General features: G+C 42.1%; 1 protein-coding gene across 3 annotated transcripts in view; it reads left to right on the plus strand.

Annotated features, from left to right (window-relative positions):
• ATXN7 (ataxin 7) overlaps positions 1-23968 on the plus strand; it is an 82335-nt gene that overhangs the window by 37696 nt on the left and 20671 nt on the right. For all 3 annotated transcript variants that reach the window (XM_084293030.1, XM_084293029.1, XM_084293031.1), the window contains one exon: positions 7904-8008. In XM_084293030.1, coding sequence (XP_084149156.1) covers positions 7904-8008 — 105 coding nt within the window. The remainder of the gene's footprint in view (positions 1-7903; positions 8009-23968) is intronic.

Here is a 23968-nt window from a genome sequence, read left to right on the forward strand (position 1 = left end):
ATTAGAACCCCCAGCTGCACACTAGGCTGCAGGTGCCTGCGTGCATGACACACTTCTCGCTAGTGATTGCTGCTCTGGCTTTTGCCAGTGGGCATGCTGTAGAAATACCCCAAGACTGTTAAATCTTGGAGAAGGTAACGTGTTTCATTCTGCAAGGGAGAAAAGACTAGGGGAAGAGTTGCAGCAGTCATGTGCTCATAACCTCGCAGAAGGGCTGCTGTTTGGATTTGCTGCTCAGTTATGCGAGGAGGAGTTTTGCTGCCTGCAGGATGCTGGAGGGGAAGGCGGAGGGGGTGGTCGAGGGGATGCAGTATGGCTGAGCACGTGGAAAACGCGAGCGGTCGCAGGTAGGTCATCCTCTCCCCTTTCAAGTCTCATGGTGTGAAATTCTGCCTTGAATCTGGGGAAGCAAAATAATAAAAAACATACTTTAATTGATCCTTGTGGAATTGTAGCTTGTATTCCTTTAGAAAACTAGGCTGTTCTGTGCTCAAAAAGGAGGCTGGAGAGAAAGGACTGTGCTTTTAGAAATAAAGCGCTGTAATACTAGTAAAGATCTACAACTGATCAAATCTAGTAATGCAACTACTGCGCATGGTTAAACTAGGTTCTGTTTTTTTTTTCTCTCGAAGTGAAAGTCACTTCTCTGAGCCAGAACTTTGAGGTTTGGGTATTCTTAGGACTTTTATTCAAGCATATGTAATTGCTACATCTGCCAAAGAGGAAAATGCAATAAAAACATTTAATCAAGACTTCAGCTGTTCCCTCCTTCATCGTATCAGTCAGCAACTGCATGGTGAAACAAAGTTCAAACACACTTGTGCTCATAGCCCAGGAAGAGCTGTGCCTTTCAAATGTCTCCTCAAATAGCTGTGCTTTGAAAACTGTGTGTGCAAAAAAAAAAAAAAAGTAAGCTACGTAAGGATGTACAGAGTGGAGTTGGAAATGAATTTGAAAGTTGGTAACCCTGCAGAAAATACTTTGGCAGCACCACTTCTCTTTGAGCCTAAATGAAGCAGCTTAGGTATCTTCTGGCTTTTCACTTTGGCAGTGTGGAGGCTGGGAACGTCCATTGGTTTTGCTGTATTTTGTATTAAAAGTTCTTTTTTTATCAGAGGCAACATGAGAGTAAGTTGTGCAGGCGAGGATATTTTGATTTTGTTTTAAAGTGTTTCTATATGTAAATGGGATAGTTTTATGGTTAGCTTGTTTGATTATGCATTTATTCTTTGCAGGCACATATTTGTTGTGCCTGCATGTATGGTTCATAAAACGTGCTCTATTAATATGCATGTGTACGTTACTTGGAGCTCTGCACATACGCATGTGCAAATATGCAAAAAAAAAAAAAATACACAAATATGCATATTTTACTAGTATCTCTTATTTTGGTTTAAATCTTGCATAATTGGTCACCAGGCACTCTGAATATTATGCAATTTTATTTATTTTGATCACGATATCTCCTTAGGAATACTCTTCCTTATTATTATCATCATCTAGCATAGTACCCAGTTAAAACTACTTTGCCAGTAGTTTAATTTCATTTTAACATTGATAAGTCTACAAAAGCAGATGTGTGTTCGTGAATGATAAGTAGTTGGGTCTGTTTCTGGAAAACGGTTTGGAAAAATATTGGTTAGAAAATAATATCGTGGTTGCAGAAAGTTGGATGTGTTTGTGAAAGGTACGTTTTGAGATGCTAACTTAGATAATGTGTGGTTGTTTTATTTTTAACATTCATATGAGTTAAAATGAGGGGGCTATGTGAATTGTTGGAGCTTTAGTTCAGACAACTTACCATGCAGTTGCTGTTTTTGTGTGGACGAGGCATAGCCTGGGGACAGATCTGCTGTAGTGCTGTTGGAGCAGAAAGCTCAGTGCCCCAGGTTTACATCTCAGACCCTCCTCCCACCTGAAAATTGCCTGTTATTGACAACTGACATCAGCAACAGATTGTGCTGACTCCTGTCGTGCAGATTTCTTGGCAGAATTGTGGCTTTTTGGACTTAGTGTAAGCCGTTAGTCTGATTTTTAACCAAGCACAGCCCTGTTTGAAATCTGCCCTTGTGCAGCGCAGTCCGTTTCACGTGATCCTAAATGCCGCCTTAGTAGCCTTCCTTTTCCCTCCTCATGCCTCTTTCTTCAAATCACAAGCTTTTAAAAATTGTTGCTTGGGAGTTTTTGTTTGCTTTCAGATATGAAATTGACATTCATGTTCTCCACAACTGGAAAGGGTAAGGCAGGAGAAATATTTTATTGCTTTAACAGGATGAGGCGGTACCTGGGGCAAGTGTCCTGAGCACATTATGGGAGGTGGCACCACAACTTTTTTCCTTCTAGGTGTCAGCTAGTTTTAAGGTACTGCACCTGTGTCTGAATTGCCCTGCCAAAAGTTATTTTAGTATTATTTTTTCCTCCCCTTTTTGACATTCTTTCAGACGTAAGTGATAGATTGTCTTATCTTAAGTTCTAATAAAAGCATGCCTTTAGAGAAAGAGATTTAAGTCCAGTTAAAAATTATGTTCGTACACATTGTTTTACCTTAGCATGTTCAAGACAAATTCTGTTCTAACAAGAGGAGAAAACACAACAAGTGTGGCGTAAACGTATTCAAGATAGCTTTTGTGTACATTATTTGAACTTTAAAGTTCTGGTCCATGAAGTAATTCAAACAACTCAGATTTGGCAACGTTTCAGAATAATGGGATATATTTGCAGTGTGTGGACATTATAGCTCCAAAACAATTCCCTGATACCTTATTGGAAAGCCTTAGTGGATCAGTGAAAGTTGGGACGTTTACTCAAAGTGGATTTGGATCAGGCCCCAGTAAAAAGAAAAACAAATTCCGTGGCTGGGGAATTGTAAAGATAACGGGGAGTTAAAGCTGTTTTGAGCGTAAAGTTAGTAATCTAGCACAGTGCATTTTAATGGGATTGCATCTGATATTAACTGGAGTTGATGAAAACACTCTGGAAGTGTAATGGGGTTGGTGCTGTGCTTCAGGCACGTTACGCTGTGCTGCGGAGGTCTCTGTAGTCAAAACTTGTTACTGTCCGCGTTGGGCAGCAGCATGTGAAGTGTTCCTTGTCAAGCATTACTGCACGGGGAGCAGTACATGTGTGTTATGATAAATCAGACACAGACATTTAAAAGCAATTCTCCTAAGCAGATGTTTGTGCTGGGAATGGATAGGGAAGAACTGAGCATTAGCAGTGGTCTGTCTGGAAAACATTTATGCAGTACTTTTATGTATTCCTGCCACTTTTTTTTTTTTTCTTATCATCAAGCTTTCTGTTCTTTTACTATAACTCCGAGAGTTTATCTTTGCCCTTTCGTTTCTGTCCTCAGTAGCTTTTGCTTTCTCTTCCTGTGTTTCACTTTTCACTCTCCTTGTTTTCTTAACTGTGGTGAGCAGACTTCTGCAAAATAGGAAACCTGCCTTCTGGTCCCTGAAAACAGCCAGGATTTGGGCTTCTTTGACTGTCTTTCTGTAGAGGTTGCTGGTTTGGAGATTTTAACCTCACTTTTTTGTGATGTTTTGTCCATGGTAATCCCAGAGCGGATGTTGTCTCACTAAATGCTAGGAGAGGTGCATTGCACAATGATCCCAATCGAAAAAGGGACAATGTTTGTAGGAAATTGGGTAAATTTGAAGGATTAAAAAAAACAACTAAACAAAAAAAAACTGTGCAGTGGAGCTGTGTTAGTCACTGAATTCCCTGATTCTAGTGACTCAGTAAACGCAAACTGTCGCCCTGTTATCGAACTGCATGTTGCAGTCTGTTTTATTTGTTCTGTTGTCTGTGACGTTAAGTAGTAGAACTGAGAGTACACACACAGGTACTTTTAGTGACGACGAGCATCTGTAGTGTTACAGTCCTGAAGAAGAATGCTGAAACCCAGTGACATTGCTCGCTGGCTTGTGTGTTTCCACGTGCCGGGGTAGAGGAGGAGATGACAGCTCAGTGTATGAAAGTCTTTCAGAGTAGATATGCTGAGCTCCTTGTTACTTGACGTAGGGTATGTCAGGTTGTCTGTTATTATTGTTTTTCCTTTTTTATCAGAAAATGTGCTGACTGGGCCCTTTCTGTATAAAAAGCATTTCCCTTATTACACAGTCAGCAAATAACGCAGTTGAGATACCTCAGAAGTATCTACGGCACGTGCTTGTACTATTCTTGGGAAAGAGTACAGGAATATATCGTTTAAATATATCTCCTTTTAAAACACTGTAGTTGAGTTACATTTAAATGAATTCAGGAGGTTGCAGTGTCCAGAGGTCTAATGTTATGGAGGTAAATGAAGTCATTTTTCTTTTCAGTGCTAATAGAATTAATGCGACCAGCAGCTCCTGTAACACTACTTGTGTGTTGACACCATATAAATACCATGTTTATGAAAAATAAATTGAAAGGCTGAGGTCTCGCTTTAAGTTTCTCGTTTGACCTTGAAAAACATTCCCAGATGGAGAGAGTTAAATGAGGCCAGCTCTGAAAGAGGAACATATGAATCATGGTTGCTAGGCTCTTCCATCAGAGGCACGGGCTTTACATTTACAGCCAAGTATTTCAAAAAGTAATCTTTCAACCCGGAGGAACAGAGCATCTGAAATGATACTGGTGAAGTACCATAAACTTCATTAGACTTCTAAAATAGCGAATTTGCATGTCGTTAAGTGAAATAGGTATAAAGTACTAGGAGAATATCAGCTGCAAGACTTCTGAACTTGTACGAGGGGTGGGTTGTGGGGGGAGCAGAAACATAAAGCATCCATCTCCAAGTTCTGTTAAACTCTGCTGTATATCTCTAATATTTGCAAGGAATATTTCTTGTCATTCTCCTAGCAATGCCACGTCGGTGTTTGCTGCATTGGCGTGCAGAAACAGAAATAAGACTTCCCTGAACCCCGCTCTTGCTCTGCTTGACTAGGATGAAGTGAGGCACGGGAGCTTATGTGACTAAGACAAGCTGTGTTGGGCGATGTGGATTCGGGTCGGAGCTCTTTTCTAGTCGTCTTAGCTGGTCTCGGCTGGATAGCAATCTTTAGAGTGTCAAACCCATTGTTAAACTAATCTTTGGATCTCCGGGAGGTGTTCGTGCTCCTTGTTGCCCACTTACCCTTTGGACTGTCTGCGTGCGTCTGTGCAGTGCTCAGCATCGGCAGGTGCCATCCTTACTTGGAGCCCTGCAGGTTACTCTAACAAAAAGATTTTCTGGCATCTATCTTAAATAAATGCTTTTTTAATAAATAGCTATAGTTTATTTACCAGGTAGGAGAAAACAAGGGATTTGCGTTGCCTTTTGGTACTCCCTCACTGGCTGCATTAAACGATGCTTGGTTATCAGTGATTGTGGCGAACTAGGGGGAGGAAGGTCTTTGAAACTGGCTCGCGTGGTCTGGCTGCAGCCTTCTGCCTGACTTTCTTTGGAATCAGTTGTGATTTTGTGTGTGCAGCAAATCCTTTTTTCTGTGTCAACTGGTTTCACTCTTAGAATTTGATCTTTCTTATGAGTTTGTGTATTTAAGCGTTCTGGCAGTGGTGTCTATCGCGTGGAGCTTTGATTTTAAAATGCTAAAGAAGTGCTTCTCGGTGTAGGGGGGTGCTTCTAAATGCTTCAGATTTCTTGGGATCCCGAAACTGAAATGGGAAAACACTTTTGTTTACACTGATGTCTGCTAGTTTGCTTCACTTGTAGTGTAAAATGAAAGCTCTGTATTTCCAGCAAATATTCGTAAGAAGGTGCTTGAATAGAGAGAGTGTGACTAATGCCAAGGAGGGCTTTGTCTTGGAAGATGCACAGCAGTAGGAAATCCTTCTCTTGGGTTAGAGGTTTTATTCCCCCAGCCTTGCGTTCTGTACGAGCTGGTGTAGAGGCTGAGTTCAGTGTTGTCTGAAAAGGCTTGGTTATGGGAGCAGGTTACAGGGCGTGGATTTACAGTTCGTTAGATATTATACAGTAGTAGCCTGTCTGTGTGCTATTACCAATGTAAATAGCAAGCAGTGTACACTGTTATTGTCCCATTCATCACGGCGTATTAGGAGTCAGATGGAAGTGACCATGGAGTATTTGTGGAAACTTTCATGCAGGCGTACCCAAAGAACTCCTGAATGCAGTATTAACCAAAGGCAGTTAGGTTTATACACACATATTTTCCTTAACCAGCTTAATGTTAAATCACAGAAAGTAGACATTGAGAAACAGAAGTTTGCTGTTCCTATCTCATTTTCTCCTGCGGGCTGCTTACAGGGTTTTGCCTAGTTAGCAGTAAGATAGGTGTGCCTGAGGTCTTGAACCATTTCTCTCTGCAAAAATATCATACAAATGAAAAAACAATGGAAGACTCAGTACTCAATGAAGTGCAAATCAGTTTATAACTTTTTTTTAATGTAACCACAATTGCTTGAGAAGTGCCTGTGATTTAGATAAGCATAGCTGTCATCTGTCACAGCCACTTAAGATGTCCATGGTCATTGTATTTGGGCCCAAATGCAAAATCTGGTTGCAGCTGTTACTACAGGTATGGTATTTAATTGTAATATAGTGCTAATAAGGTTCTTGGAAAACCTGGGAGACCTCTTTATTTTTTTAAAGAGAAGTAATTACTTTTTTTTTTTTCTTTTTTTCTTTTTTGAGGAAAATGCTTATCACAAAGGGAGCCCTTAGTTCTGGAAGCTGTTCAGTGTGGATGCATTCTTTTGTCTGCGAGAAACAAAGTGGAGTCAGGGGGGCTCTGCAGGGATGACAGCATTGTGCTGCCGTTGTTTACCTTGGGTTGTGTCACATTCATTCTTAAAATGTGTCCTACTCCAGTTACTTAATGATTACTCTTTCATTCATGAACAAAGATATTTTTCTTATCAAATGTAGTATGTTGCTAAAAATGCACATAGACAATAACTTTAAAACGAAACTCTGGGGTCAGCTTTAGCACACAGGTGCATAAATTTAACTTTCTTAATTTCTAACTTACTGTTAACTTATAAATTGCTGAGTATTCTTAGAAGAAAATAAGTTTTATTACATTGGTCTTAATTAAATAGTGCTGTAGATCTTAGCCATGCTCTTTGGCAATAATGAATTTATACACTATTATGTGTGCAGTTTCCTTTTTTTGGTCTTCTAGTGAATAATATTTACTTGTATTAATGCATTAGACCTTTAAGTTTTATAGTAAATGTTGTACATAATGCCTCGGTAATCTATGAATGCAGTTTTAAATGTTAAACTGTACTCTAAACAAACTGTATTCTTAAAAACAACATTGCAGAATTTTCTTTTTATTAGTAAAAGTCTGCAAGTATGTGTGTTATCTCCAAAATCCACACATGCTCTGACATACTGTTATCTCTCTATTTCTCTCTCATATAGCTGTTACACAGATCTCTGGCAGCAGATGGCTGGACTATAATGCACTGTTAAACAAATAAAACCATTAGGCATGTAATACTGCCTGGTAAATGACTGTTCATCTAAAATGGTTAAAAAATAAATAAATAGAAAATAAACTTCATTTTAGAACTCATTTAATGAAATTGGAATAAAATCCAAACCCGTTTCAGCACACATCCTCTCTTATGTTGTGTCTGTCATTTGAAGTCAGTCTTTTATTCCGTTCTTACATCTGGTATAAAATAATAAGTCCTAAATTAGATTTCTAATAAATGTTTTCTACAAATAATCGCTTATTTTACATTTATCTCTGTAGGAAGATTTTTGCTTTTGTAATACTCCAGCACAAAATTATCCATTGCATTATATGCTTTTTTCTCATTTTCAAATTTTAAACAAATGTATTAAAATTATGATTCAACACTAGTGTCATGGCTATGTAATTAAACTGTTCTTCAATAATTGTAAGCAGCTGAGAGATATGCCATTTTGTCTTTTTGTTTTTAGATATGCCAATATTTGGTCTTTGCCCGGCTCATGATGATTTCTATTTGGTGATGTGTAACCACTGTAATCAGGTCGTAAAACCACAGGCATTTCAATCACATTATGGTAAGTGCTTAACTATTTTTAATAATTAAGGGTGAGGTTAAATCAGGATTAAGCCTGGCAATTTTTTTTTTAAATTGATGGTACATGGATCATTACATTATAAATAATGTCAAAGAACATAACCTGTGTTTAATCATTTTATATACATTGTAATGCAGTTACGTGAAGATCTTGTTCCTTTTTAATTTTTTAATGTCTTGAAACACTGCAAGCCTGCAGTTCAATTTTGAAATGGCATATATAGTGTATTTCACAGATGGTTTGTGCAGTGTGCTTGTGTTTGAGTGTGTCATTTCTCCATGTCAATTTACACTGATTATTTTTACACGAGGTTCTGTTGCAGTGTGAACTTAGCTAAAAGCTAAGCTTACAAATTCTGCCCTATAACATAATACGTTTCCAAAGGAGCAGTAAGCTTATTTATTTATTTTCAGAAGTATCAATCTGTATTTGTTTTAATGGTCAGATGGTTTTGTATATAAACTGTGCTAGGAAGCTCTCATGTTGGTTGGTGCTAGCCAATGTTTACAGAGGACTGACAAAACGTGAAGTACTATGCAAGTTCAAGTGTTCTCTCACTTCCTACAGAATGTAACCGGGGGAGGTAGGCAGTTCTTCTTTTCCATACACCTCTCAAGCCTAGTAGAAATTAATATCACACATCTTCGTGTCAATATTTGAATAGGAGGTTCTTGGTGTTCAGCTTTTTGTTTCTGGAGAAATCGAGGAGATGTATTGGCACTTGGTTAGGAAACAAAAGATAGACACATATTCTTCTGAACTACTCCCTCCTCCCTCTGTGTGTGTCTGTTTGTGCGAGTTCCCTTTTTTCCAAGCTTGTCTTGCTGCTTAAAAGAATAGAGGATGCTGGATATGGGTGGGAAGCCTCTCCCAGAGCTCAGAGCAAGGCATAACTTTTCTTGCATCTTAAATACTCCAGCCCTTTGGCAAGAGATGTACTTGCTCCTGCTGCTTCCTAGAGACTGGGAAAGAGTCTTCCTGTGCTGTGCAGAGGGTGCGCTGCTTATTCCTTTCCACCTCTCCTTGGTTTTTGTGTTACGATGCCATGTGGCTTATGTCCCTAGCCTTTCTGCTGGATTTCTGCAGTCATGTTGCACAGAGTGACTCGGAGAAGAATCCGATAGGTGTTGTGATACAATTCTTACTGGTTTGCTTGTCATCTATGGATGGCAGTAGTAATAAAATAAAATAAAATATTAAAAATAATAATAATAATAACAAAAACTTGTCTCCAGGGCTGCAGGGAGCCAGGAGAACAGAAGGCAACATGCTTTTCTAACTCTGGGTGCTCTAAGCCTTTGTATCAGCTGAGAGTAAGTCCAGTCCTTGCCAGTGTGATTCCTCACCTGTCACTGAGTATCAGTTTGGGATGTCCAATAAGTCCTTCTAAAATATCATATTAAATTGATTCTGACAGTTAAAAATAAATGTACGGGGGAGGACTGGACGGTACCCAGTTCTGAGTGCTGGCATATTGAGTCTTCCGTCTCAAGGTCAGGAGTACAGGGCTGGCGCAGGTTGGTACTGATGGAGAGCTGCTGGCATCTGCAGATTCTTTGGGCTGACTTTCTGAAATGAGTTGATCTCCAACCACCCATCTTTGTAAGGGGGTATCCATGCTCTAGGAGCCAGTATTGCAGCTGCAGGCATGACAACCTTGTGGGCAGATTGAAGAAAGAGTTCAAGAACTGAACAGGCACAGCATCGCTCCTTGGCCATGGCCGTGGCCAGGCTGGGTGCTGTAATGCTGCTTGTATCGGTGGTAAACACGTTACAAGAGGTTTATTTTATTCTAATTCAAACCCTTCTGTAAGCAATACTTGCAATTTGAAAGGAACAGAGTGAAGAGGAAACTACAAAGTGAAGGTGTAGAACACATTTCTAAAAGATTAAAGAAGAAATACTAACGTGATGTTCCTATTCTATATCACATTGTAGGAGCACGATCTCTAAGTAGTAAGGTTTCTCAAAAGTAAACCTATTAATGGCAGATTGATACTTAGAAGTGTAGAAGGAAGGGATGGAAATGACAAGGTTATTCTTAGTATTTCTTAAGCCCATTCTGAACAATGAAGACGCTAAACAAGTGCTGCAGCTTGCAGAGGAAATGGGAGGAGCCAATCTGATGAGAAAAACAGGCTTGGGTGGGGTGTAAATTATTAAAAGACCTTAGTTTGCCAAACTAATAGCCTTAAAAAGGTAAGAGGGCTGACTTTGATTTTGTATAGAGCTATCAATCTTGTCTCCTTTTTTATCAGTCTTCACATTCTCGAAACACGCTTGGCCCTCGTTTTACCAGACCGAATGTGAAAGCTGGTAATAGGAGAGGTGATTGATTACCTCAGCAGTGGAGTCTTTTGCTCAGTATACCGAATTACTCAGGAGTTAGGAAATTACTCAAGTGCTCAAAACATAACAGTTCTCCTAAAAGAAATAGTACAATATGATACCAAGAGGGGGAAAAAAAAAAAATTGGATTCACCAGAGTCTGTTTTCCCTGAGCGAGGTCTTCGTCTGTGGCTTTATTTCAGAGGTTTAAAAAGGAGCGATTTCTTTTAGCGTGTTCTCAAAAATTACAGTGCATCACTGAAGCTGTACCTTTCTGTAACGTTCTCAGTCTTCAGAAGTTATTTTAAATTGTTACCAGAGAAATGGTAATCTCTTAAAATATTCTACAGTTTGCAGTGGTATGTGTTGCTTGTACTTGGTGTTCTTTAAAATCTGTCACATGGGGTTTTCTGAATTAGAATATTCTCTGTTAAAATGTCACTTATGTCAAAGGAATGGTAAACAAACTATTAACTAAGCCTAATGAGCTAATTAATTTCTTCCAAAGCATATTTGTGATAAACTGCTTAGGTAGGCTGAAAGTGCATTGCAGGACATTTGATAGTTCGCTTTTTTTCTAGAGAACGCGCAGTCAGAAATAGTTTAAATGTAAATGTATTTATCAGAATATTTTACCTGTTCAGTAAAATACTTTACTGATACAAGTCACATATATTTGTATAAAACACGCTTTTATATTTCATGTTTTTTAATGCAGCTACAAGAGATACTAATTTAAAATTAAATTTCGCTTGAGGCAATCGAAGTAGATGTTTGGAGTATGAATTGCCATTTTAACAACTTATTCTGTACTATGGATTTATGCTATCATTGATTTGTGAAATTGTGTGGTGTTTGGTATGCACAACACTCTGTGTAGTGGTCAAAACCTGTCAGCAGTTTTTAAAAGCAATCTGATCCAAAGGATTATCTGAAGTCCACTTCTGATATTCCTTCGATATGGATGGGCCATTATTAAATATAATTGCCTACACTGTAAACAGCCTGTTTTTAAGTACATAGAGCTAGATTTCTCCTGGTCTGTGTACAACAGCTGCCTGCCAGCATGCTCAAATTGCTTTCCCCTCTTGCTGTAGGGCGGTAGCAGGGCAGGGGAGCCAGCCGAGGAGGGGCTGGCCGGCTTTTCAGAACAAATCATCACTCTGTCAGACCTCAGCTGCTTCATCCGCGGGACTGAACAGATGATTTCAGGACTTTACTGCCAGTATTCTTGCTGCTGCTTTTTGAATGGCTGCATTTTTGTGGTATCAGCATCTTCCTTGGATGAGTCAAGATCAATCAAAGGTGGAGGACTGACAAAGCTATAACCTGCAGGCTTTCCGTCCTATGGGCGAAGCACCTGAGATCCCTTATCATGCTGTCCTCTTCTGAAAAAACACAGTGTTTTTCTCCAGTTGCACTTGTCAGGCTGGGTGCCAGCCTCTCCACCTTCCATGCAGCATATTCTCTCCTTCTGTATTTAAATTGGGTGTGTTTCTGGAGTGCATGCACAGTTTCCACTCGTCCTATGTTAATTCTTAGAGTAAACATGACTTTGCTGTCTGTCAAATTGCTCACCCTCATACTTGTCTGGAATACCTCCTTGGCAGCTAGCAGGATATGTCTGTGGTAGGACCAAATGTGTTCCTTTTGTTTCTTCTCTCTTTTTCCCATTAAAAGCCATTCTCTTTATGTAGATGGTTGCTGTATTACAGCAAAACGTTGCTCTTTGTGGAAGCCATTGCTACAGCTATTTCAGGTAGCTCATGGAAACCCTGAAGCGACATGTTTTTGGGGCCGTATGACCTTTCACTGGTATTTCAGCCGTTCCACGGGTTTATCATGTCTCCCTGTGGTTATCAGCTTCTCGTCTGGAAACAGCTGCTTCTCTTCACCATCCGTGCTGGTGTGTGGCTCAGAGGAGCGAGGAGATAGCTCGCTGGTGTGGATGGAGCATCAGTTTAGAGATACGGGTTTCCTTCCCTCTGATTTTTCCTTTTATTTCTTCCTTCTTCTGCAGAGTTTCTTGGTTCACTTGTGCTTTGGCTTCTGTAAACATGAAGTGGGGTTATAACTTCCCAGCAATCTGTAGGAAAACATAAGGAAGGCTACCTGTGAAACATAAGCTGATAGCGCTTGTGAGTCATGCGGTGATTGTGGAAACCATTAATTCAGCGAGCACTGGAAAGAGACCATTACAGTGTGTCAGGTTGTTGAGTCATTAAAGAGCTATGCCCAATGTTTTGATTAACTTTCATAGGTTTGGCATGCAGTAACAAAGGTGAGCACCTACCTGAGCATTGCTTTCTGCTGCTCTGTGAGCCAAGGGGAAACTCCTAAGCATTGGAGTTTCTGCTCAGGGCACATTTAAACCTGAAGGAGTAACGACATGGATTTGCACACCTGAGCTGTCTAGGAGGTGGTGGGACTGGAATAGAGAAGATCAGCACCCAGTTTTTATTCTCAGCCTGGAGAGAGGAACAGGGCAGATCCTGGCAGTAGGGACAGACGTTCACATGCTTGGATCCAGAAAATCATTGTAAAGTCTCACACAAATCTTTCATCTGTGTGTACCTCTGGTTGTATAACCGTATTCCTTCCTCCCTCGACCAGTTCTCACACCCACCCTTAGTTAGCAGGCTTACTGATATGGCTTGTCATAAGTAGTGGTGTTTTTTTTTATTTTGTTTTGTTTTTGGGGGTGGTGGTGAGGGGAGTGTTAAGTGCTTGCGTTCAGAGGGTGATAGTTGTTGTGATATTAATTGGGATAAGTGATCCGTTTACTATCCCTGATAATTGTCTGTTGTTTTTCAGATGTTATATCACAACTAATTTAAGTATTAAAGGCTCTGCAGCATAATGCACTTGGTTTCTTTTGACACAGTGTGAATTGAATATAAATTTGTCCTACCCTTTTTTTGTTATCTCAAATTTGGCAGCAGCTAATTGTTCTGGAAATCTGACATGAGTATTTAATAATTTAATTTTTTTTGAAGTTCTGCAGATGCTGCATGTTTAGAGAAGTATAGAGAGACTATCTAGCAAGTACTACAATCAAAGATAAAGTGTCTGTACAAGGCAGCGTTTGATGTAGATATGAAAAGAAAGGAATGTACTGAATCCTGTTCCAAAGCCATTGGACCTGAGGATCGGGGTGTGGGGGGGTGTTGTTTGGTGGGGTTTGTATTGTTTTTTCTTTTTTATTGTAGGAGATTGCAGGAGCTCATCTGTGTTTTGGAAAGATAAGCCTTCATTATGGTTTGCATGCTTTTTGGCAGCAAGTAATTTGTTTCAGTAAATAAGTGTCCAGTGTTCACTAATGACTTTTAAAGCAGTATGAAAATGCTTGATATAAATTATAGGAATCTTCATGGGTATCGGTAATCTTCTACAGTAGTCTAGTAGCCAAAATAAAAGTTTGATATTATCTGGTTGTTTCACAGATGTGCTGGAGCAATCTGCCAAGCATATTGCCAAATACGCACAGGTGGCATTTGGCGTATTATAGCCTGAGTTAATGTATATGATTTAACAAATTATCATTGGCAGCTTCATCAGCTTCTGTTCAAACACGGAGCCCTCTTGCAGCAGTTCACACAGTCTAAATTCCAGCAGTTGAATCTGAGTCTCTGGGTCCAGCAGCAACTAGTTTAATTTCTTGGCAGGGATAGGTGAAATTCTCTAACTTTTGCAAGAGTTGTCTTGGCGTATTCCCAGAGAGGAATGGGCTCAGAGGTCAGTACAGGATTCATCCCAGAAAACTGTTTCAATTGATTATTTACTAATTTAAAATTAATGCATCATTAAATAAGAAAGTGTTTCCACCTGGAAAGAGATTGTAAATATGTTTGGGGTTTGCAATATGTACCCCCAAACCTTTGCTGAATGCTGAATGTGTGAGTTGGGATTTCAAATCACTAGCACTTCTGCCACACAGGTTTTCAGGAGTAAAGAAGTTATGCCCTGTGGTTAATTGTACCATTGCAGGCAGTTCGTGTGCAGCAAGCTATTTGTGCAGGCATAATGGCTGTGGTCTTGTTTGATTACATGAAAACAGAGGGAGTTTAAGAAGTTGATGGCACTTTTCTCTTAAAACTTCCTTTTTTTTTTTTGTTGGCACCTAGATTTGTAGAGCTGAAGATGTAAAGCAATAAGTATCAATAAACGCGAAAATTATGGTGTTCAGCTTCAGATTTAAAGAAATTTGTTCAGTTTACCACTTAGGATGTAACTCATTCTGTCTACAGCACCACATGTGCTGAAATACTGTGAACTTTAAAATGCTCTGGTGTGCTTTTGGCTTTTCTTACCTTCGGTTAGCATGAACCAAATTTCCTGCTGTTCTGCCACAGCAGAAGGCCTACATGCAGAAATCTTTGTGTTTTATTACTGGCTGGACAGAGAATATCTTTGCTATTCTGTTCTCACTGAAAGGCTGAAGTACGTTAAACGAGGCTAACATAGATAATTATACAAGTGTTACATGGGAACCCTGCTCCTTTGTAACAATTACCTTGCCAAGGATGCAGGGACTGAGGCAGACTGCTCCCTTTTCAAGGTAGACATCAGCACGGGGAGAACAAGCGGAAAGAAAGAGAATAAAGATAGTTATCTTTGTGGGAAAAGAGGAAGCACGGCCGTGTTCGCTGCTGCTGTACAAAAGTATTTGCTCAGCGAGAGGGACCAGGTTAGTGTATTGATAGACAGATTTAGTAAGATCTGAAGAAAACAAGTAGTTCTCATAAAGCAGCTGTTGAGTGTATTTGACTTCAGTTTCACCTTGGAAGAAGCCAGCTGGAATAGTCGCGTTAGGCTTATGGTTAAAAGTGATCCAAAATGAGAAATAACACACCTAAAATTCAATGCTAAGTTGCATCATTCAAAATTCATTTGGCCCGTGGAGCAGAACACAGCCCTCAGAACTAGTTCAGACTTTCTGCAGATGCAGAGAAGGCAATTCTGCATCGGTTTACATGCTCCACATCCTTGGAAGGTTTCCTGCCCAGCTAAAAGGGCTCTTTCTAGCGCCTAAGCCACTCCTTCAAGCTGGAGCTCGGCCAGAGGAGGTGGCATGCATTGCGAGGGCAGGCCATGGGCACGCAGGGCTTGGCACGGAGCCCTGAGCTGAGCACAGAAGAATGAAGCTGCAACCTGTTTAGGAGCTAGGGAGCTGAAAGGAGCCTGGATCGGTTTTTAAAAGCAGGATTTCTGCTGTCATGGGGGAGAGCTGGGAATGTGTCATAGCCATCGAGATGCGAACTGGGTGCTGGGGGTGGAGCGGGGCTAGTAGTAGTTTAATTTCAAAAGCCAACCGCATGCAAAGCACTTACTTATTTATTAGGACTTCCCCGTTTATTTTGAGGGAGAAGTTTGTGTTCTCATGCAGTGAGGAGATGATTCCAAGAATTGCAAACCTCAGATGAACACCACAGCTCTTCCTAATTCCAGGGAGGAGTGTTCTGGGAAGCTCGTAAAACAGTGTGGAGTATTGAACTGTCATAAATAATATAGTTAATCTTTTTTTTTTTTTTTTTCATGACAGCACCTAGTTTCACATTGCACAGATTGTACCTCTCATCCCACCACCCACCTCTCAAACAACTGCCACGTTCGGAAGAGAGGGGATTTGCACTTAGCCTCTTTTTCTCTGCGAGCACAGCTACGGGTGGCAGATAGGTAATCTCAGCAGGACCCATCGGTCAGGTTAATTTTTTGCCAAGCCACCACTGCTCCCAGCATCCAGCCGTGATGCTGGAGGAGGGCTGGGAGCTGTGCAGCACCTGCCTGAGGGCGCAAAGGGGCCGTGGTGGCAGTGGCCAGGCAGCACGGGCAGGAGGATTGCAGCTTGGCAGAGCTCTCCCTGCAGCTACAACGAAGTGGTGTGCAGTCTGGGGGCGTGTGTCCGAGGGGGGGGAAGGAGAGAACACAGGGGAATTGCTAAAAAGGGAAATGTAAAACAAAGAGCCGAAGTAAAACATAGTTAAAAAGAAATAGATGGAGACAATAAAGAGGAAGCTAAGTAAGGAAAGTAGGGGAAAATGACCTCATAGATGGGAGCACGAAGTAGGTAGATTGCTGAGTTCATTACTCTGTATTGAGGGAAAAAGTGGAAGAAGGGAGAAGAAAACGGGAGACGTTTAACAAGAGGAAACAGAAGCTTTTTCAGTATTTTTTCTCTTAATGTTTTGGCAGCAATGTGTACTAGTGTGATTTGTGTAATCGCACTCTCAGATTTGGTGTGGTTTGGTGGAGGAAAAAAAAAGCAACAGTTTTTACTTGGGACACTTCTCCCAGGTCTATGAGGTACTGACCATCAAGGAGGGAAATGAATAAATGCACGTGTGTGTGTATGTTGTCTAATGTTTGTTTTCTTCCCACACCCTCCTTTTTCTTTTCTAGATTTCTTAAGTGTATTTTTAAAATCTTTTTTTCTATAATCTAAATAATAATTCTTAGAGTTAGAGGTGCGTAGCATGTGTGTAGCTTTCACGCTGCTTTTGCAGTAGAACAGGAGGAGGAATGGCCACCAGTTCTCCAAGTGGATACACTTAATATCTAACATTTGATACACAAAGCCTAGAAACTAGATTTCTTAAGATGTTACCAGAAGAGGGAGTGTGTATCACCTTGTATACAGTGAAAATAAATGTATTGATGAATAAAATCTATGAGGAAGATAAATATGCCATGAAATTGTACATAAGCGTGTGATACTGTTGTTGACTGGATGGTGTTATCTGTTTCAAGCAGTAACAGCCAAAATACCTACAGCAAACCCTGTTATCTGCTGTTCGTGGAACAACATCCCGAGGTACTGCTCGTGTAGAAAATTGAGATGTTTACCCTATAACTTACATAGATGTTCCTTTGCTTGTGCAGCAGAGCAACAGCTTAATCCTTTGAACGACAGCCAAATGATGCAGGAGGAGAAGCCATCAGTGCCTAATACATAAGCTCCCAATAAACTCGCCTATTCTGCTCCCACGTAAACATTCTGCGATGGCTGAGGGAGCTGCTGGCCACAGAGATTACAACTGCATTCTAACTAGTTTCCCTAGGTTGTGCCAGAGAGAGAAGCAGCAGCATCAAGAGCCTCTACTCCTCTTCCCTGTTCTCTGTTCCACCAGTAATGAGTTGTCACTGTCGGTATGAAACTCTCGCTCTTCCTGCTGGTTTCTAAAGGATGCAATTGGACAAGGCTCCAGGAGAGTTAAAGCACTTTCTACATAACTGGTTTTTTCTTCCCCGTTTGGTAAGATTGTCAGAAAATCTTTCACTCAAAATTCTAAATATAGTAGCTTCCCCAAGGAAGCCTTCCCTTTTAGCCAGATGATCCTCTAATGTTTTTACCCTGTAGGAGATTCTTCCTCCTCCAGGCAGGAGTTGCATTGTGCTGTCTCCTCTGCGTGTGACCCTGCAGGTTCCAAAGCAGCTGTTCGTCGTATCTGGCAGCCAGCAGAAGCCCTCGCTTCTGTGCTGTATTGCAGCTAATCCTGCAGGTTAGGTGGATGATGTACCCCTTTCCTTAAGCCTTTGCACCTTGGGGTCTGAAGCTTTCCAGTGTTGGTGCTTTTATTTGTAGAGCTGCATTTGAGCTGATCAGAAGTTTGGCTTGGTGTATCTGGATGGTTTTAACAGCTATTTGTAAGCGTCTGTAGATACTCACGTGGAGTTCATGACTTGTCTCCTTGCTAAGAGGAAACCTGGCTGTGCCTCCTTTGTTACCACATGGCTAAGGCTTTGTTCGAGTTAGGCTAAGCATTTTGGTGTTCTTATAACTGTCAGCTGTATTAGGGTGAGCTTAGTGAAGTAATTGTTTTCATTTCTTCCGTATGTCTAGATCATAATGAGAAACCTTACAGTACCACTCTGGCCCTTCTCGTTATTGGCGTGGGACTTGTTTTCTTCAGTTTGGTTTTGATTTACAGTCTGTGACGAGCCACTCGTAACCATATATATGCCTGGAAGTGTGCCGTGTTGGCCCTCTCCTGCTCTGTAAGGTCAAAGGAAAGCCAGCTTCTGGAAATACTGATGACTGCTTTGATAGCCACAGAAATGTTATAAACCCATACATGTGGGTAGTATTGCAAGGTGTGATGGTCACATCTCAGTTGTCACAGAATGAGAGTGACAGATGGCGTCACAGTTTTGGTAGTGACCAGTTCCTTTCTCTATCCAGACAGCTTTCCATGGGATTGATCAATATTCAGAACAAAGATGGGTACTGACGTTTAGGACCATACCCATCACTTTTTTTGTCATCAGGAGGAGGTAGCTGGGGCAGCTGGATGCTTGACAGCTACTTAAGATGAACTGAAAGCCCTGACCAGCTCCTGGACTGCTCGCTATTTCCTCTGCCCTGTCCCAGTTGTCCAAGTGGCAGCACTGAACAATAGCTGTGCTTGTACAATTGAAATCTAATGTACCAAATGTCTTTCTCTGTTTCTAATCTGTGACAAAGGCACAAGTCTATACAGAAGGTATTTTCAGTCTTTGCTCTGTGTACACACATACAATATGGGTAGCATTTATTTTTTGTATTTCTGATGGAGGCAAGCACCCTGTGTAAGTGGCGTTGATGCTAAGGCATAAAATGTTGTCACTTGACTGCGTACCGAGAAGCCTGTCAAGTTGTTCTTTGTACTCAATTTGTGCTCATTACATAAAATGTAATCCATTTTGTTTTGGACTCGTTCTGCTTTTCTAAAACCCAAGAAACCTCTAAGCACTCTGGTTTGGAAAAGAAAACACCAGAACTGGAAATCTTGCCAGATGTACGTGTGTTTTCTGCAGCACATAAGACGTGCTCCAAAGCAGCAGCTGTGCCAGATGAAAACATGCTGATTTTCAAACCCCTTGCCCCACAGTTCCGGAGGGCTGGAGTGTCATTCATGATGCTCCTTCAGGGTGCTTCTTTCCAGCTTCGGGGGAAAAAAAGACACGCAAGACTTCAGAGACAAGTCAGTAGCAGTATGTTTTATATAATCCTGCTGCTCTGTATGCTGAGGTTGCTTTCAGGGTGTCACAGCGTATGGCAGGGTTCGTTCGGTGCCTCCCCCCCGAGCAGCACCGTGGGTTTTCCGAGTAACCACACAGGAGTTGTCAATTGACCAACTTCAAGAAGTTTGGTGCTGGCTCAAGGCCTGTCATTCTCTTCCTTCCAGGAAGAATAATAATAGTAACCAGTAACCAAACAATCTCTGTGAAACAAAATATTTACAACAAAATCATTTTAGAATGTCCTAAATGTAAATCTAAGCAGGCTGCAGTGTAAGCAAGTCCAGTTCGTGCCGTCTTGATATCAATCAGATGAAATTCCTTGGAAGTCCAAATTTTTACGTATCCCTCAAAACTTTTAGGATCTAGTCAAAATAATCGTTACCGCAACTCCCGACCCGGTTCTTTGTTGTTGCCAGCTGTTTAAAAGTTGCTCTTGCCTGTAGCCCTTTCCATGCGATCAAGTCGCTTTTTAATACGTGCTAGTCCTCACTCAGTTAATTGCTAGGTTTGGCACAATAAGGCATGCGGTTTGTGGGGCTGTCAGGTCTCTGAACTGATCGTTTTGCTCTTTGTTAGGAGGAGAGCAGATGGTAGGAAGGCTCGAACCGAGCGGTCAGGATTGGGGGAGAGGGCAGGCACACTTTTTGCTGTGGCAGGACGAGCTTGCGCCAGCCAGCTCAAAGTGATTGTGAAATTGGTGTCTGAGATTGCTGAATTTTTAGAAAGGATAAATGAGTTAGTTCGTGTGCAGTGCCGATAATGAAGCCTAGTCGTCACTGCCTTTGTCCTATGTGTATTTTGCCATCACTTGCCCTCCCGTTGCAACACCTCCTGCCCCATGTGTGCACACAGCGTCAGGTTGCACGTTGTGTTTTGCATTTTTTTTTATTTTTTTTTTTTTCCCCACCAGTTTAATAAGACATTTGCATGCCAGGATCTGTGGGACCTGTGTTGGTAGTGGAGATGCTGGGGAGCATGTCAAATCCAGCTCTCAGTTCTTGATAAAATGCATTTATTTTAAAATACAGAACAGAATGCTAAAATGTGGACAATGGAAGGAGAAATGGCAGAGTGGCATTTGCCTCACTTCACAAGACCAGATGTGAAAATGCAATGTAAATTAAAGTTAAAATCCTTCAGCCAAACTGAAGAAGTATTTTCATGGCAATGCAAGATACACAGAACATTTCAGGTTGTAGCATCATTCAGGAGGGGGCTATTTCTTAAGGTTCTGCAGTACTCCTCCGTGCTGGATGCGTGTGCTCAGTGATGGCATCACACATGGTATAAATACTTCACGTTTGTGTTCAGTGAGTGAACGTAGAAAGGTGTGGTTAACACGTTTCCAGTTGTTCTTCTCCTGGGTGATTTTGCAGCAGCAAAGACCTGGAAATTCGGTTCCTGATGTCCAGCAAGCCACCCCGAGCTGGGTGCCCTTCCTGCAGGAGGCCGGCGCTGCGAGCTAGCAGGCAGCAGTGTGTGCCTCTCCACAGCCATCTGTGTGTTCAGGCAGGTGGCTGGATGTGCATGAAGCATCCTCACAGCTTTCAGGGCTAATTTTAAGCCTCTGAACTTGGATATTCACTGTTGATTTCAGTGTTATTTTGAATCAAATGATGTTGCTTCGTTTGTGTTGTGTTTTTTTTTTTAAATGACTTTAAGTGGAGTTGCTAGAAAACAGAACTTAAAACCTTTGTAATATTTAGACCAGGAAAATGATTTTAGCATTCCCTTGCCTTTTATAACAGGCTGCTTTTACTTCAAGAAGTAAAATTCCTGCTGCATTTGTCAGAATACACATTCCAACTTGTCATTTAGCTGTGCCAAACGCATCAGTCTGCTTCAAGGTGAAATCCTACGAATGTTTACTGTATAAAGTCGCTCAGAAACCTTTGGTCCTTGGAAAACAATAAAAACACATGCAAAGATGGAAATAGCCAGCATATATGCTGTGACATAGCAAAGCCTAAAACCCCAGTGCATTTTTTCAGCAGTTGTGTGCCGTCTGATGGGCCATCACAGTTTTCTCTCGGTGTGAATGTTCCATCGTGCCTCTTGCTTCCATCCCGGCCCTGCTCTGACACCCAGCTGCTGGGGTTTCTTAGCGATCAGACTCTTTGTCCTCGCTCTAACTCAGAAGGAAGACAGCTTACTACGCTGTGCAGTACTGGAATTAAAAGGCCTGGTCCTGGTCGGTTTATTTGTGGAACAAACAACCAAGTAAAAGTTACCCTCTTGGTCCCAGGATGAGAATAGACCAAACCAAAGGCTAAGGAAGGATAAATTCCAGTTGGTAAGAAAACAAACACATCAGTGCTGGTTTCCCACATGGTAGTTTCAAGTCAAGAATTTTGTGAACCACTAAAAGCTGTTAGGGACTTACCCGGCTTTAATTATAGGCATCACTTAGAATAGCGTACAATAAAAACAAATCCTCCAAAAGCACGCGTGACTGGTGCTAATTTTGACAATGGAAGGAGATGTTTTTAAAACAGCACGGCCCAAGGAGCTGTCTGTGTGTCCCTGAGCTGCCGTTTACTAGTGGATGGGCGATGGGAGCTGTCAGCTTCTCTTGAAATTCAGAGCGAAAGGGGAACTGATGGCTATCTCAGAGCCTCGCTGCAGAGGCATGGGAAAGCTGCTATTTGATCAAAGTGTTTGAGGATGCAGTATGCGTTTCTCAGCTTGTTAATCGGAGGTGCAGTCTCCGGGCTTCTGCGTGTTCCTTTAAAAAAAATAAAAAGCAAAAATAAATGCAAACCAACCGCCCCTTCTCAAGCGGTGCTCCGTGCTTCTGTTGGCCTGTTCTTTGCGTACAAGCAATGCACTGATACCGATAGCTGAGGGCTTTTCCCTTCAGCAGCCTTTCTATTTCAGCGGAGAAAGGGTTGCTCAGCTTTAAACGTGACTTCGGTGAGTGAGGAAAGGCCAGAAATTTCAGCTCGGGTTATGGTAATTTAAAACAAGAACGAAAACCGCGTGAGCCGTTTCTTCCTCTTTTTTTTTTTTTTTTTTTTTTTTTTTCCTCAGCAGCTCCGCGTTTTGTTTTGCTTTGCCTTCGGCCGAGCGCTGACCTGCGAGGGAGCCCTGCACCCACCCAAACCCTCATTGGGGGGCTTCCAAACCCCAAATCCCCCTCCCCAGGGCCGCGGGGCGGCACGCCGGGGGCCGAGGCCTCCCATGGCGGCCGGGCCCGGCCTGTCAGCTCGCTGTGGCGAGGGGAGAGCGGCCTGAGGGCCGGCCCCGCCGCCACGGCCATCTCCGGGCGCCGCCGGAGGTAACGTCACCGGAGCCGCTTGGCCAAAGTCCAGCAGCCGTTGGGGTCGCGCCGAGCCCTTTGGGGAGGGCCCGGCCGCAGCCCCAAGGCCGCCGTGTGCCAGCACCCCGGGGTGCTGCCCCGGGCTCGCCGCCTTCGTGGTTTCCAGAGGCTTCACCGCACTGCCATAAAGCTTTAATGGGCGCAGGGGGTTGGAGGCACGGAGCGGTTGTTTCGCACCGATTACGGTTGAGCGGTGTTAATGAGATAAGCTGCAACGAGCCTTGTCATGACCGAAAGCTGACCGGTGCCCACAGTCGTTCTATCAGGGTAAAATAACATCAGGATCCGACTTACAACCCCAAGCCATCGTATTTATTCTCTTTTCACTGATGTTGCAGCACGGGCATTGAAGTTCCAAGAGAGTTCAAATTTTGGAGAGGTGTTGGACTTTTGAAGCATCTTTTGGAAAACCATCACAATTTACCTTACCTTAGGTTTGCTTTCTTTCTTCCTTCACCCTCTTCAAATGTCAGTTTTAAGTTAAAATCTTGCATTTCAAGACCCAAACCAGAAAACTCAGCATTCGCCAGTATGCAGAGCCCCAGGCCCGATCCCCCGCACCCCTCTGGCTTCCCCCTGTGGCATTTGTGCTTCCGGCCATCGCAGCAGCTGCCAGGGCTTGGTGACACTCCTGTCCCGGTCACCCTACGGAGCTCTGGGCTTGTCACAGCCACACAGCACACAGTCGGTGCCGAGCACACAGAGGCAGGTGTGAGGAGCCTCGGTTGGTGTCTCTTCGTGTCTTCAGCCCTGGGGTGGAGTGGCTCTTAGAGTCGACATTGTGGCTACTTCAATGCATCCTTGTACACTTGTTTTTTTTAATCTTACAAGGCTTTCGTGTCAGGTGGCAGTGGATTTCACTGGTTATTCATGTAGTAGTACATAAGAAAAATGTGTTCAGTGTCTCTTCTGTCCTGCAGCTGCTTAATGACAACACCAAGGAATCACATTTACTGATACCCACTTCCTTATACCCAGGACTTTGTCAGTTAGGCCATCAGCCCCTTTGCATTTGAGTTCTCTAATAGCTTTTAAGAAGTTTTCAGCCTCAGCGCATTATTTTGTAGCAGAGCCGAGTCTGACAGCCAACCTGCGAGGATTAAAGTTGGCTACATGTAAAGGAATAGCTGCAGGCAAAACATTAAAATTCTGTAGTGTGGTGTGAATAGGAGCATCAGCAAGATGAAAGCCAGGCAGGCATCTGAACATGTGAAGTCATACGAATACATTACACCAGTAGCATAACATTATGCAATGAGGTCTTGTAAGAAGCTGTGTCGATCCTGAATGGG

This window comes from Netta rufina, assembly GCF_964035555.1.
Source record: "Netta rufina genome assembly, chromosome: 10".
Lineage (NCBI taxonomy): Eukaryota > Metazoa > Chordata > Aves > Anseriformes > Anatidae > Netta > Netta rufina.